This window comes from Psittacula echo, assembly GCF_963264785.1.
Source record: "Psittacula echo genome assembly, chromosome: 4".
Lineage (NCBI taxonomy): Eukaryota > Metazoa > Chordata > Aves > Psittaciformes > Psittacidae > Psittacula > Psittacula echo.
The window spans coordinates 36,940,697-36,955,986 of record NC_137738.1 but is presented as its reverse complement, the minus strand read 5'-3'; the positions used below and the strand labels follow the sequence as shown (position 1 = coordinate 36,955,986).

Genomic DNA, 15,290 nt, shown 5'->3' with positions numbered 1-15,290 from the left:
TTCTGTGCCCACTGCTCGGCTGCAGACCAATGCCACTGTCCTGTCTCCCTGAGGGATGGTCAAGGCTCCTGGTTACATCCAGGCCGTGTACTCCCCACAGCATGTGTGACCCCATTGGAGGAGCAGCACTGGGGTTCAGCAGCCAGTCACGCCGGTGCAGCTCTGTGCCTGTGGCCCAGTGTTTGTAGACGCCATTACTTCCCTGGGCAGCTTGTTCCAATGCCTGACTACTCTTTTGGTAAAGAAATTGTTCCTAATATCTGATCTAAACCTCCCCTGTCTTATCACTTGTTACGTGGGAGAAGAGACTGACCCCCACGTCAGTACAACCTCCTGTCAGGTAGTTGTAGAGAGTGATAAGTTCCCACCTGAACCTTTTCCAGACTAAACAGCCCCCATTCCCTCAACTGTTCCTCATAACACTTGTTCTCTAGACCCTTTGCCAGCTTCATTGTCCTTCTCTAGACCTGCTCCAGCAAGTCTTCTTAGTTGGTGCTGTTTCATAATATCTAATAGCGCATAGGCAGTGATAGCCTTTGTGCGATCTTTATTTCTGGAGAATGAGGGTGCCAACAGGAGCCATGTCTGCTTTCCCTAGGAGCCAGGCCCTGCGGAATGGCTCCTCAGCCGAATCTACCCACCTGTTCGCTGTAGCCGCGCCTCGCCAGCTGCCTATGCTCTGCCCGGCCCCCTCATCGCCACTCCCGTACCGAGGGGCGCTGCCTTCCCCTTTATTTTAAGGCCACCCGTAGGCCGGGGCAGCGCGGAGGGTATCATGGACGTGGGGGCGGCCGACTTCGGGCGGAGCCTTCCAAGCCTGAGGGGCCGTGTCCGCCGAGCGGCCTTCCTGGGTGAGCTGGGGTGCGAGGGGTCCTGCCGGCTCGTACCAGTACCCTCAGCCCCGCTGAGCAGCTCCTGCCCGGCCCGGGGCCCGGCCGAAGGGGCGCGGGTACTGAGGTGTATTTCAGCAGACAATGGCGCTGCTGTGCACTGTTTGTTTTAAAGCGGTGCAGCAGAGGTTGGAAAGTGAGCTCTCTGGTGTTGGTTGGGCAGCTTGGGGTGTTAGTTACGGAGGTATAATCCAGAGGGTGAGGAGGTGGTGTGAGTGATCCTGTCCCTCGTTCTGTCACTGGGATGAGGGAGCAGGAGATTTCTTCACACAGAGGTTACGGTGAAGAGAGATGTTTTGGAGATCCTTGTTCTGATGCTGGTGAAACACATGCTTCATTTTGATGTATAGTGTTTTTTTTGTGTGTGTGTGTTCTTTCTACCTCAACAGCCTTTGATATGGAGTTTACTGGCTTATACTCAGCTTCCCTACAAAATGACAAGCTCAGGTAAAGCTGCTAGACTTCAAATGAGAGGGATGCTTGCTGCTCTAGCTCTGTGTGAGCTACCTATGTGTTGCAAGCCTTGTTTCCACACTCTTTCCCCCAGTTCTGGTTCTGTTCCTAGCCTGTTTGATTCCCCTGTGGAGCGGTACCTGAAGGCCAAGCAGAGTGTGCAGCACTTCACCGTTACTCAGCTTGGTAAGTGCTGTTCTGACACAGACAATAACCTCCTGAGATCTCAGTGGTAACTGGCCTTTTGCCAGCTGTCAGGCCCTGCGAGTAGCTCTGGTCTTAATTCACTCCTTACAGAGACATTTGTTTGCTGCATTCCCCCCTTCTGGTATTTAATATTATCACCTTTTTAATATTGTAAATAACATAAACCCAGGTGGGCCATATATTTTTTACTTGTCTAAAGTTAATATTTAAAGATTGCAGGTACTAATACAGGGCTTTTAAAACAGAGGATGCAATCAAGAAGTAGATGACAGGAGCTCCTGTTCAAAGTTGTGTCATTTGATATAGTGTATGAGTAGGGAGACTATCAGAGGAAAGTGAAGGCTAGTATTTCTATATTCCTAAAATAATACCCCCCCCCCAACAAACAAACAAACAAACAAGAATGGTCCTGTAGTGGTGGTAGATGGTTATTGGCAGTTAAGAACCAGTTAGAGGTCAAGAAATCAGCTCCAAAACTGTTTAAAATATTGTTCAAAGCTTTAGGATATGTAAGATCTTCATAGAATCACTGAATGGTTTGGGTTGGAAGGCACCTTAAAGCTCGCCCAGTTCCAAACCCTCTGCCATGGGAAGGGACACCTTACAGTAGACCAGGTTGCTCCAAGCCCTGTCCAACCTGGCCTTGAACATTACCAGTGATGGGGCCGCCACAGCTTCTCTGGGCAACCTGTTCCAGTGTCTCACCAGCCTCATAGTAAAGAATTTCTTCTTAATATCTAATCTAAATCTACACTCTTTCAGTTTAAAGGTGTTACCCTTTGTCCTACCACTAGTGTGTTTCTTGGGGAATAATAGGGAAATAACCCCAACCAAACAAACTAATAAACCCAACCCCCAAAGCCTAAGTAGTAAAAACAATGTTTCTGTCCTTTGTGGTGCCTAGCTCCTTCCAAATGCTTCTGTAGTGTAGTTGGACCCACAGACCTGTGTATACATAGTTGGAGATTTTCATCACCAAATCATCTCTTCTCATCCATTGCTCAATCTATTTGCTATTTAATCGGACTTTACTCCTTTTCCCACTTAGCACTAAAAGCTTGTCCCTTGTTCAGCTCTCAGGGAGCTGGGGAGTGGCCTGGCGGTTAAAGCTGTTAATGATTTGCACTGTGCCATTAGTGAATGGAAAACGTGTACTCCATCAGGGGATCCCCACATCCCTTACCTAATCTGCAAGACATCCAGCTAAACATTGCCATCTCAACAGAGGTTTCTCTCTTGCAGGGCTGGCAATATTCTCAAATGAAAGTTCAAACAAGTAAGTTAAAAAGCAGTTTTCTGTTACAATGAAGACAGTGCAGTTGAGATTTTATTCTCTCTCTTGGGAGGAGTTACTTCCAGTAACAATTTTCTAGAGAGATTTTTCTTTTCATTGTAGGTATGTGGTGCATTCATACAACTTCTTTCTCTTTCCCTCAACATGGGGGGTTACGGATGTCGAATTCACCCTCTCTGCATCTAGCATTCAGTTCCTGTCTCATTATGGCTTTGACTATAATAAGGTATGTAATCTCTCTGCCAGAAATCTAGAACAGAGGAAGTCTGTGCGATTACAGGAGAAATCAGGATTAATATCCCTAAATGCTACATTTCTGGGGTAAATGGGACCTTGCTAAAGTATGAATGCATGGGTAGGTTCATTATCAACAGAGAGAGTATGTGCTTGTTTTTCTGAACTGCCATAGAGGCAATAACCTCATCTTTGTCAGGCTAAGACATTTCCCTCAAAAAAAGAAAACTTGTCTCTGGTGATCTGAAGACTTACTAAACTCACCTCAGGGGGAGTCTTTACTAGCACTGAAGATAGGGAAGTCTTGGTTTATCTGCTTTTTAGGTATTGCCACATTTCTCATAAAAATTAGACTGTGTCATCACTTAAGAGCACTGTTTAGCAGTTTTGGAAGTATTGTGGTATTTCAACACTTGAAGTATCTCACTGAAGGAAAGGTAAAAGCAGAGCAGAAAAAAATGATTCCAGTTAACAAAAATCCTTCCCTCCATAAATAAACATGTGTTCCTTTATGTAAGAATGCAGCTTGGATTACTTACAGTTCGTATTTTTGGAGAAGATAGTCTGAGAATGAGGAACATCTGCATCACCCAAGTGTATGCCAGTTTTGAACCTGGCTCAGCTGCTATTCTCTAATTTACTACAAGAAAGTCCAGGGGAGAATAACCAACCTGGCGTTTTTTCCACCCTTCAGTTCCTCAAAGATGGAATCCCATATATGAATGAGGCACAAGAGAAGATCCTTCACCAGCATCTCTTAGAGGGTAGCAGGAAAGTGAGCAGGTGAGTGCCACTCAGAGAGGTGGCTCCTCAGTACTGTGTTGGCAGTTCACCTTCACTCAAATCACCTTTTGTAGAAATATTAAAGGCTATTGGCCCAAATGCCTTGCTGTAGCTGTTCTAGCATGCTGTGGTCTCTCTGAAGGAAGGTTGAGATCACAGGATACAGTCTGGAGAATTTGGGTGGCTGTTGTTAAATGATGCTTTTGCATTCCCACAGCAAGGTACAAGGCTCCATCTGTAAAGAGGTTTTTTCTCAAACTATGCCTCTTTCCTCCTGGTCCTGCTCTAGTACTCTGGACAGGGATGTGCTGAAGAAAGCTATTGATGAAGTGACCTGTTGGATAGCTGAAGCAGAGGAAGAAGAGACTATGATTCTGCAGGATCTGAGTGGTATGAAACAAGGTGCCTCCCTTAGGCACCTGTGGGCTCTGTGTGGCTTCATCGCTTCTCCTGAACCTCTGGGGCTGCTACTGTCCTTTGCTGCCTGTTCTGTTAAACTGCTCTGTTGAGAGGGAAAGCACCAGTGCCCATCCCGCCTTTAAATCTCTTGTTCCCCTGTCTACACCTCAGTTCCTTCAGGCATTCATCTCTGGGCTCTGGTTTTCTGCTCCGTTGGGACAGTGGTTCTTTCTCTAGGAGCAATGCATGTCTAGGTGCTTGGAGCATGCTTCGTGGTAACTTCCATTTTGTGCTTCTACAGAGCAGCAACTGGAGAGTTTGTAGTTGCTCTGAATCAGGACAACTTTTGACTTGTTTTAAATTCTGGGTGATATGTTTTTTGTTTGCCGCCTTAGCCTTGGAGAAGGGAAAGGCAGGTCTCCCTTCAAGGTTAGTTTCCTCATATGTGGAGCAACAGGAGCCCCATGGTGAAATATGTATGCCAGTGGGAATAAACAGGTTACTCACCACCTGTGCTAGCTTTCTGGAGTATTATAGTGGAGCTGAGCAATTTCTGAAATTCTCACTGTGCATTTTTTTTTTTTTCCTCTGGTTTCAGGCTATCAGATGCTTGAAGTTCAGCTGGTTCTGAGACAGGCTCTCCAAAATGTTTGGACACAGTCTGTTGGAATCAAGAAGGTGAGATGGAAATGTGTGTGGACCTTTTGGAAAGATAGGTTCTATCCAGACTGATAGGACTGGCATTCTTGCAGGGACTCTGAAATGTTGCTTGTGCTTTGAGAAAACAATGACTAAGGAATGTCTTGGAAGTGTTGATTGTGGGATCCCAAGAAAAGGGATCTAGAAAACAATAACTTTGGTATCTGTTTGTCCTGTAGCCACAAAATGCCTTGAGCTGGAAGTACTTGTCCTTGAGGCACTCCTGGAGGGACCCTCTCTGTGTCTCCAGACTTCGGTAGATCTCTCCTTCAATATCTCCACAAGAATGTATAGGTTTTAGCCTTTTATTATGGTTTTCTTTTTGCTGCCTTTGCCATGTAGCTGCTTTGAAGACTTTTGGAAAGTCTGTTGCATGTCTTGCTGTTTTGCTATTAACTATTCCTATCTTATGTTTGGTGCAATATTTTCTGAATTAAACCTATGGCTGTGGACTTCTCAAAATATTGTATGAGTATGATACCAGGCAGTTGCTTACAATAACATTATCTTTGTCTGGTAACCAGTGTTAGCAGAGTGACAGGTTTACCTAGCTTTCTCACCTGAAGCATAAGCCTTTGGGGACTTGGTTTGGTTTTTTTGATTGCTGTTCATTTCTGGGTTTTGTGCCATGAACTTACTGCATTGGTGTCAAGTTAAACTGAATTTTATCAGTTGTGCTCCAGAAAAACCTGTGGTAGGAACCATCCTCTAAACAAGAGAAGCATTAATAAGACATCCTTTTTATTGCTGGAGTGCTTCCATATGATCTCCATAAGGAAGGGAAGTGCGACAGTCCTGAGGTCCCAGGGGATGCACTGTCTCTTCATTCTGCGTAGCCTGGAAGCTGAATCTGTCCTCAGTGTTACTGAATGCCAGTAAGCAGTGTACATGCAACTAGCTGACACTAGGCTGGGATACCAAATGACTGCTCTTTTCAGGTAATGGTGAAAAAAGTGAGTCCCCAGCGTCGCCAGCTTCTGGAGAACTCTCCTTATGACTGCTGCCAGAAGGAGCTCATTCTCCTGTCTGCCCGGGGCTTCACCAACCTCTTCCAGATACTTGTTCAAGCCAAGAAGGTAAAATGGCTTATCCCTATTGTCACTTTTTAGCTCTGTTTTTGGTGGATGTAGAAGGATGATAGAAGATAAAGTAGTAATTTGCATTAAATGACTCAAGTAATTCAGTGTGATCATTCTCTTGTCAGTAAAACTGAGATGAATTCTTAGATTGCAGTCATGTTGAGAAAAAAAGACTATTAAACACTACATCTTACTGACCAGGTCCCACTCCCAAAGCATGCTCATAATTGTGGATCCAAACACAATTATTATTCCCTGTTACTTTTCTACTCCTCCTGCAGACCAAATGCAGCCAGGGTAGAGGGAGCCAGAACCCATTCTTGCAATGTGGTTCTTGCTTCACTTGAGAAAATGCAGGAGTCTGCAATGTTAAAAATCCTTGTGTTATACAGCATGAGTCACCATCGAAGAAACTGGAGCAGATTCTTGCCTTTTGGGCAAGTTATGCTTTTCAGCATGTGACAAATTAGTTTACTGGACCATTGGTGTGATTACATGTGGCAATTGTTATGTTCTGTATGGAGATTATTAAATGAATTTCAGCTTCAAGAGACTATGGATGATGTGCATAGGCTGTACCTCTCCTTGTGGGTGAGCCTATAAATTTGATTGATGGAAGATTTTACCAGTGCTCTGCTGAACTGAGAATCCACCTAGCTCCTTACATCCACTAAAAATAGAATGCCTGCTGAAAAAACACCCTCCTCAGAGAGTCAATAGGTCTGGTCTCCTGAAAGCAGTAGTCCTTTGAGCATTGGAGCCTGCTGAGCATGTCTAAAGTTGGTTATCTCAGAGCTCTCTTCAAAAATATGCTCCAATGGGCTGTTATGTTTGTTTTTCCTGTAGCCTCTGGTGGGACACAACATGCTCATGGACCTTATGCATCTTCATGACAAGTTCTACAAGCCCCTTCCAGGTAATGCTACACATAGCTGCTCTCCCTAGGCTGCTGCCTTTGCAGTGGGGATGGGACAGTAAGCACAATGGCAGCTCATCACCCCAGCCACCCACAGCGCTTAGCAAGTAGCAGCACTAGTTGCCTCTTCTGAGCTCTTAACTGCTGGAGTGGTGCACTATTTCTCTGACTTCACCTCTCTTATTCATTTGCAATACCATTGGCTTTTCCCCAGTGTTTTATGATTTCTTTCTCCACATGCGTTTTGCTTTCAGAAAGCTATGAGGAGTTTAAAAGGAATATTCACAACCTGTTTCCTGTCATAATAGACACCAAGACTGTAACAAAATCCATATGGAAGGTGAGATGGAAAGGTCTTTTGGTTTAGAATTAAAGCTTGTCTTCACCCAGAAGAGAGGATGTCTTGTCTTAGTGTCCTGTGGTTACAGAACTGTTCTCTGTTGCCCTGAGACATTCTGATTTTAGATCTCATTTGATGAATTGGCAGTAACAGCAAATGAGTTCACTTACTACGAGGTCTGTCTTGATTGGTTTTCTAACATGTTCTTGTCTTATAGAAATGTCAGTTTCCTCGGGTATCTAGTCTTATGGAGGTGTATGCAGTTTTGTGCAGGTAAGTGGTGGGCTATAAGGCCTTTAGCAAACCCTTTGTTTTCTTGGGAAAGATATTTCTAAGTCAGGAATTTCATATGTTCATACTTTCCCTCCTGCCACATGTTTTCCAGCTGGTTTCTTGTTTTTCTAAATTTAAAAGCAAAATATTTGCACATCTTTTCTTATAAAGTAATTGTGGAGTAAATTATATGTTCTAAGTCACTTCTGGTATCATACCACCATTAACTCATTGGTCACAAGTTTACCTTGAAGATATCCGTACATACAACTTTGGAGCTGGATGTTGCTTATGTTGTGTTATGAAATGAATGAGTGATTTTCAGTTCTCTGAAAATACACCCCGATTTCAAATGCCAGCTCCCAAAAAAGGGCTGCACTGATCCCAAAGCAGTAACTAAATAAATGTTTAAATGGAGCACAATAGCAAATAGCATATCTCATGAGTTTAGCTGTGATGTGGTAGAGTTCTCTCTTATTTTGCCTGTTTACTCCTAAGAAGGAGATGTAAAATTAGTGCTTATGAAAAAAGTGCTGTGATTCTGAGGTGGGTTTGTAGGTTTGGGTTTTTTTTTTGTGTGTGTGTGTGTGTATTTGTTTTCAGACTGAAGATTCTCAGAGGTCTTATGCTTGCTTGTTCTTTCTTTTATTTCAGTCATTCTGTGGATATCTGTTTATTAATCTATCTTCTGGAGTTCCCCACTGAAATAGGACTGTCTACTTAATCCCTTTCCTTGGAGTTTTCCTTTGTGTTTTTTTTTTTTTTTTTTTTTTTTTTGTTCTGATCACATTTTTTTGCATGCAGTTGCAGCAAATTTGCTTCTTAGAAGATTTGACTGTGGGAAGAGAGTGACGAAATGTTTAGGAGTTAGTTTTCAGGAAGAAAACTGGTAGATACTATTCATCTAAGTATCTTTTAGCCTTTTCACAGGATGCTGACAAAGTCCCTTTTAAAGTCTTCAGTAGCTTTCCCTGAAATGAAGCCATGGCTCATTAGAGAACACTAACTTGTCTCTAACATACTGAAGAAAGAAAAATATCTTACACATCCACTTGTCTTCAGCAGCAACCCAAATCCCAAGGATTCAATGTGCCCTGAGATAGCTCTTGCAAGTGACTGCTCAAGATATGGTATGTTTTTAAGCAAGTCTTCAAAGTCAGGTAGCTAAAAAGGGGTTTGTTTTACAGTCTGGATGTTCATGTGCAAACCATGAGTGAGTGCCAGTATGCCTGCCTGAATTTGCACATACACATTTTTGTCCAGACCCAAAGCCTGGACTCCCAAAGTGTTCTGTGTATCTCTGGTAGCTGCCGAGGGTAATGCGGGGCAGGCTTCCATGGTCCTGCTAGCACAGATGGCATTTACACTAAGTTGGGTTGAACTGAGCCTGACTTGTGGGTGTGAAGCATCAATAGCCCTTCTAAGGGGTGAGGGGAGGCTGAAAACTGTGGTCCTAGACTGGACAATAATGGGAGTTAATGGCAAGGAAGTCCTGGGAAGTTGCAGGAGCTTGGTGGCTCATGTGCAGGGTTAGTGGTGCTGTGTGTGCAGGAGACTGTGTTCAGTACGTGGTGTGATACTGCCTGCAAGGCAGGCATTTCTTGACTTCTGGCAGCACAAGGCCTCCTTGTGTTTTGAAATGCTTACCATGGCATTGATAACACATGCAACAGTTTAGATCTTCATAAAAGTTTCTAATGTGCATCTTGCTAAGCTTTTCAGGTATTCATGTAACTGCTGCCTTTTTGTTGGTATAACTTTAAAATGCATGGTAGAAGCATAGACTTTCTATAGGGTGTAAAGATCTCAAGGTGAGGAAGGAAACAGAGCTGAGGGTAGGAGGATGCAACTCCAAAACCAAAGAGTGGATCTTATGAATGTTAAGACTCTGCAGTGGGGCAGTTTCCACAGTGTGCTAAAGGTATTCACTCTTTTTGGTTTTGTTGGGCACTTACAGCTGAGAAGAAATCACCTCACGAGGCAGGCTATGATGCATTTCTCTGTGGTTCAGGTAAAATGCCTCTTCAACACCTCTTCAGTTTGTGTTGGGACTCAGAAATACCTTTCCTGCTCTGCAGCTCCATTGCATGCTAAGAAATACTTGTTTATAGAGAGTCTGTTGCTCTTAGTAACTTAGCTGCACTTCAGTGAGTTTTTGCTTTCTGTTTGTTTAGTTATGTCTCTAGCTTTGTTCTAATACCACCTCATTATTCCTCCTCCTAGTTCTTCTGAAGTCAGCCCATTTGCTACTGTGCACATCCACAGAGTGAGTGATGTTTAAATGCTTACTGAAAATTGCGTTACATGGATGGGTCCTATGGGAAAGAGTCGCCAGTCTGCTCTGGCTGACTTTTTGTTTTGAAGGCTGGCTTTCCTTTTGGATGAGAGAAAGTGTTACTGGAAATGTCACTGTCCTAATTAGATTTTTATTTTATATATCTGAAAGTAGTAGCTTTATGTCAAAGCTGACATTTTAAAAATTAAATCAAGGGCCATGCGGTGGCCTGGAGGTTGGGAAATGGCACTGTGACCCCTTTACCCTTGAACTGGCTGTCTTGAGTTTAGTTCACTTGGGTAAGGGTCAAATCATTTTCCATTAGTTTCCATTTTTGATATCTGTGTGATTCAGTGCCTTCAGTTAAGTTCTTAAGAGGCAACTTTTCAAATCCCTTCCCTTGCTTGCAGCTGTTTGGCTTCTGTACAGGATCCCAAGGTCTGAAACACCTGTTTTGTCACTAGTTAAAGAGCTGCTTTGGGAGCGCTTGCTCCAGAGACGCTGTGCAGCACTGGAGAAACAAACCTCTGTTCCATTTTGTTTTCTGATGTAGCGGTGCAGTGGAGGCTGATCCCTCTTTCCCTCAGTATCTCTCCGTGTTAGCTGAGCACCTGAACAAAGTGAATTTCATCCGAGGTGGTGTTTCAAGCATTGTGCGTATGAATGGCAGGTCTGTGACCAGTTTGGGTGGTGCGTAGGTCAGTAGCCTAGTTGATGGCTTCATTAGAGGAGAAAAATCCACCAGTGCCTGGGCCCACTTTGGCAGAAGCTGTCATACAAGTGACACAACTGGCCTTTCAAAATGGCAACTGAGCTGAATTTCAGCTTTGTGAAATATATTTATATTGCTATCCTCTAAGATGGCATTAGTCCGCTTAGTTTGCTGATTCTCTTGTGGGTACTTATTAATGGTGACTGTTTGCTTTTATGACTGACGTTTAAAAGAATCCTGAGACAAAAGAAACATTATCTTACAGCAGCAGCAGCTGTGTTGTAGAACCTGTCTTATTTATGTGCCATGTTTTACATATTCCCTGTTTATATCAGTAGTGCTTCTGTAGTATTTCTGAACTCAGGTATGTCTCAGTATTGTCCATTTTCCAGAATTTTTCTGGGGAAGATGTTCCCTGCCACCATCCCCCTCTCCTGGTTGTCCATGTTCGAGGCTGGCCAGGGCTGAACGAAAGGGAGATTTACCAGGAGTTCAAAGCTCTTTGTCGCTTTGATGTCAGGCGGCTTTCAAAGAACCAGTTTCTTCTGCTTTCCAATAAATTTAAGCAGTAAGTGACTGGAAAGTCTTATTTTGTCCCTTGAGCCTCTCTCATACAAACCTTCATCCCACCCTCCCTCTGTTGTGACAGCTCAAAGAGATTCCTGTCCTGAGCTGTGGGATGTTATAAGCACCTTGCAAGCTGCGGCTCATCACATCTGCTTTTATTGCAGAGTCAGGCTTGTTCTGCGAGATTATAAACATCACCCTCACCTGCGGATTTCCGTCTATCGCCACTGGAGGCACTCTCCGGGCGTGAACTGCCTGATGCAGTGAGTAACGGACACCACAAGAACCGGAAGGGGAAAATTATTCCTTTCGGGGTGCCTGGCCCTGGCACAGCAGCAGCCTGCGCTCTTGTGCAGCGTTCTTCTGCCAGCCTCCCAGGAGAACAAGGGGTTCAGGAGCAGATTTGCTTGCTGACTTGTGAGCTTTCAGCCCTGGGCAACTGCACTTCCTCATCCAGATTAACTAGGGAATGTTACCCCATAGATAGCACAAAACTATGTATGTGCTGTTATTACGGACAGAGGGTTATCTTAATGATCCGTAGTTGTAATACTGGCTCTAAGAAGCTTGAGGAGAGAGAGGGAGAGTCTCCCAGGGGTGGGATGGATGTGGTTTTCCTTTTTTACAGCAGAGTTGACAGTTCTATAGTAGGAGAGGATTCTAGATTTCAGGTGCACCCCTCTCGTGAGGTGGTGACAGCAGTGGTCATGCAGGGTGAACTTCTGGCCTGACACAGTTTGGAAAACAATCTCAGTGCTTAGTAAGAACAAAATTAAGCCCTAAGTACAAGTAGCCTAACAGCATTTTATTATTCTTGCCCTTTAGAGTCTCTAGTGTTGTGGCACTGTGGTCTCTCTTGGCCTTTGTACTTGGAGGAGCTCCTCGCTGCTTGTTCTAAAGTCTTACAGATGTGACATGAGGAACTTCTTGTGTTTGTCTATGGTTTGTTTTGTTTCACTGCGTTCAATAAATTATGATTAAAGAAAAGCTATCAATGGTGGGTTTAATTGCTTTCTTGGGAACGTGTTTTCAAAGAGGATATGCTGGTTTCCAATTTGTTGTATTTTTTCAAAGTATAGTCCTCTCTGAAGAAGGAGATATGCTTCTTTCAATAACTAATTTACTTTGATCCTCTGTTGGTTCTTGACAGCTATTCATAACCCCAGCTTGTTCCCAGTGCTTGTGCTGCTGCATAAAACACATTTCTGGTGAAGTTTGGGAAGTTACGAAATGAAAGAGGCTATTTTAGCTTCAGTTGTAAAGCAGGGGAAATGTCACTGTTTGCCAAATGAAAATAAGCAGAGTTGATGAAAAAACTACTCTTGGGGCTCACAGAAGATGCTGGGGAGTAGTAAATAATCTGCAGTGCTGTTGGTGTCATGCAGAGGTATTTTCATTGGCAGCATAGCTGAGGGTAGACACAGGTAAGTGGAATTTATCAGCTTCCAATCTGTATAATACATCCAGGTCAGGTGAGTTGGCACACACTGCTGTTTCCTTCCAGTGCACAGCATGTGATCAGTCCTTTATCCAAAAATACCATGGGGCATGCTTTGTTGATCAGTTTCTCTGATAGAGCTGGAGTATTTGTCAGGCTGGGGACTGTGCTCTTCAGCAATCTTTCTTAGTAATTTGCTTCTCAAAAACAGCTTCCTGATCCATGGTTTGTAAATAATAGTCTCCAGATTTCATCAGTCAGACCTAATGGGATGGGCCCCATGATCATCTAATGTGTAGAATCGGCCTTTAGTTGACTGTAAGATGGGAGTTGCTGCAGGCCACCTTAAAGCAGCAGCAGGGTATTGCGCAGGAGCACAGTACTGTGGTGTGCCCCAGCATCATGTGCTCTTTACTGTTAATTGTTTGCTGCTCTCCAGGAGAAAAGGGCAGCGTGTCTTCAGACATGGCTCTCGAGTTCTGCAGAGCTTGTGGCTTACAGCTCTGATTTCACAAACCAGCTCCTAGCCAGAGAAGTGACTGAGGTTTTTTTATTATCTTTTTCATTCTTTATAGTAACCCCTTCAGCGATGGGGCTGTCTGTCACAGTGTTCCTTCAGTTGCCAGTGTAAGTATCTCCCTGTTTATTTTGTAATGATTTTTTGTCTTTTTAGCACCATTAGGCACTCCCTTTATGTCAAGGAGAGCACAGGCTTTGTGTGTTGTGTAGATCGCTTGCTGTCCGGAACCTTTTAAAGAGATCTGTCAGTTAATCAGACATACTACACTCAATTCGCAAGAAAATGAATAGCTGGGAGCTAGTCTATCAGCAGCTTCTAGCTGTGGGAGCAGATTTGCAAGTTTCTCTGAGAGGCTACAGATCAAGGTAAAGTCTCCCTGAACATGTGAATCTGGCTATTACTACCCCAGCTCTTGCTTCTGCTCCAGAACAGGGAATTGTTACTAGTTTAAGTTGAAAGTATCAGAGGTAGTTCAGATTATGCTTGTTCCTGTGTGTCTTCTGCAAGGAGCAAATGGTACTTCTGACTCTGGTGAAGCCAGCTTACGGTGGTGGAACCTGCCTTGTAATTCTGGCTCTGAAGATGGACGGGTTAAAGTTGCTGAGTGGCAGCTCAGAAAATCAAACCTAAGACAATGACAAAACCACAGCAAAGTCCCTCACAGCAGTTACAGCACACCTGCTTCTCAGTACTGTGAGACACTCGTACTTCAGCTGCAAGGCTTCAAAGGAAAATTCTAACCTTCAATGAAACAAGACGTTAGAATTCAAGTTGTGAAGGTGTGCATTGAAAGTATATCCCTGCAGATGGAGCACTGCAGATCACAATATATCTATTCCAAAAACAATTAGATTTTTAGTACATTGGGTTTTATTTGACGTGTTCAAGATTAAATATGTGGGGCTTGAGAGAACATCTGTGCTCTGGGGAGAAGGCAGGGAAAAGGCAATGCTATCTTAAATATTCCTTCATTTTTGCTTCTCGTGCCTTCAGTGCTGATATGGCAGATACGCACTGGCACTGGAAGAGAGCAGGATTTACCTCTCTTAAAAGTCACAGTATTTTTGTTATATAGAAGAAAATTTCATATATTCCTGTGTTTTCTAACAGTGTGACTCAATGATTCTTCTTAATATTATGCATTCATTCATAACACATCACAGATTAAAACCTTGGTGTATCTTGGAATGGTGAGGTTGCAAATGTCTTGCAGGATGAATTGAGTGAAACAGCCTGATGCTAAGTGCTTGTATCACCTCCTTGATGCAACGTAGCCTGGCAAGTCAAAATGCCTTCAGCTGTATTGCAGCACCACAGCTGGTTCAGACCTTTGTGTGCTGATGAAGGGTATGCCCTAAACATGGGAAAACCCTGCTCTACACATGTCTGCGCTTTTCTCCATGTACAGCAGTAGATCTGACTTTTATTTTCTGGTTTTATATCCCTTTTTCCTATGGCTTTTCCCAGCAGCCTTTTTCCATTGGTTGCTGTGATCCCCACCACTGGCGATCCCCTCCCGGAGGATTAATTGAGGGGGCAGTGCATGAAATATTGTAGCCATATTTCTTCAGACACTCTTTATGCTTAAAGGACCTTATCTGTGCCTTAACCCTAGAGACACATGGAGCTCTCAGGACAGAAGACGGTGATTGCAGGGCACAAGCTGGGGCAGGCAGAAAGCAGAGGCTCAGCAAGGATGGAGACTGGAAGGAGAACACGTGCAGGCAGAGGTCGTGGAAGGGAAGCTTTTCTGCCGGAGGTCCCTGAGGAGCTGTGAATTCACTGTGAAGTGGAAGGCCTTGAAAAGTGGAGAAAAGTTGTAATGCTGGGATGTGTGGGGGATGAGGGAAAGGTTATGCTCAGCGTCTCTCACCCAGCTCACCTGTGCTTTCTCTCGCTGCAAAACCTACCTTGCTGAAGTTTGTGGTTTTAACAAAAACAGTACTTCAGTCACTGTGTGAGCGCCTTTGTGCTCCCCTTCAGGGACAGAGCATGGGGCACTTGCAGCGCTGAGGGGTTCTTGGGCAAGGGCTGCTCGCTGTGAAGCAAGGCACTGCATACTGAAATGCTCCCATGCAGCTTGTGCAGGGGAACAAGACCTGGATCCTCAGCATGGGGGGATTCAAGTGTGTTTTTCCCATTGGCATCCTAACAGGCAAGTAGTCAAATCCTCTTGCAGCTTCTCCCCAACAAGGTGAGCATGTAGAGATG

At 44.1% G+C, this 15,290-nt stretch overlaps 1 protein-coding gene across 1 annotated transcript; it reads left to right on the top strand.

The window, feature by feature from the left end:
• Positions 1-1,088: 1,088 nt before the first annotated feature.
• On the top strand, positions 1,089-12,080 carry PNLDC1 (PARN like ribonuclease domain containing exonuclease 1). The gene is made up of 17 exons (XM_080615487.1): positions 1,089-1,529; positions 2,793-2,826; positions 2,947-3,070; positions 3,773-3,861; positions 4,151-4,251; positions 4,859-4,938; positions 5,898-6,035; positions 6,885-6,954; positions 7,209-7,294; positions 7,512-7,567; positions 8,633-8,697; positions 9,525-9,578; positions 9,791-9,833; positions 10,396-10,495; positions 10,947-11,122; positions 11,286-11,384; positions 11,947-12,080. Exons 1-17 carry the CDS (start codon positions 1,325-1,327, stop codon positions 12,017-12,019), a joined length of 1,593 nt encoding a protein of 530 aa, XP_080471613.1. The 5' UTR covers positions 1,089-1,324; the 3' UTR covers positions 12,020-12,080.
• The last annotated feature ends 3,210 nt before the right edge of the window (positions 12,081-15,290 follow it).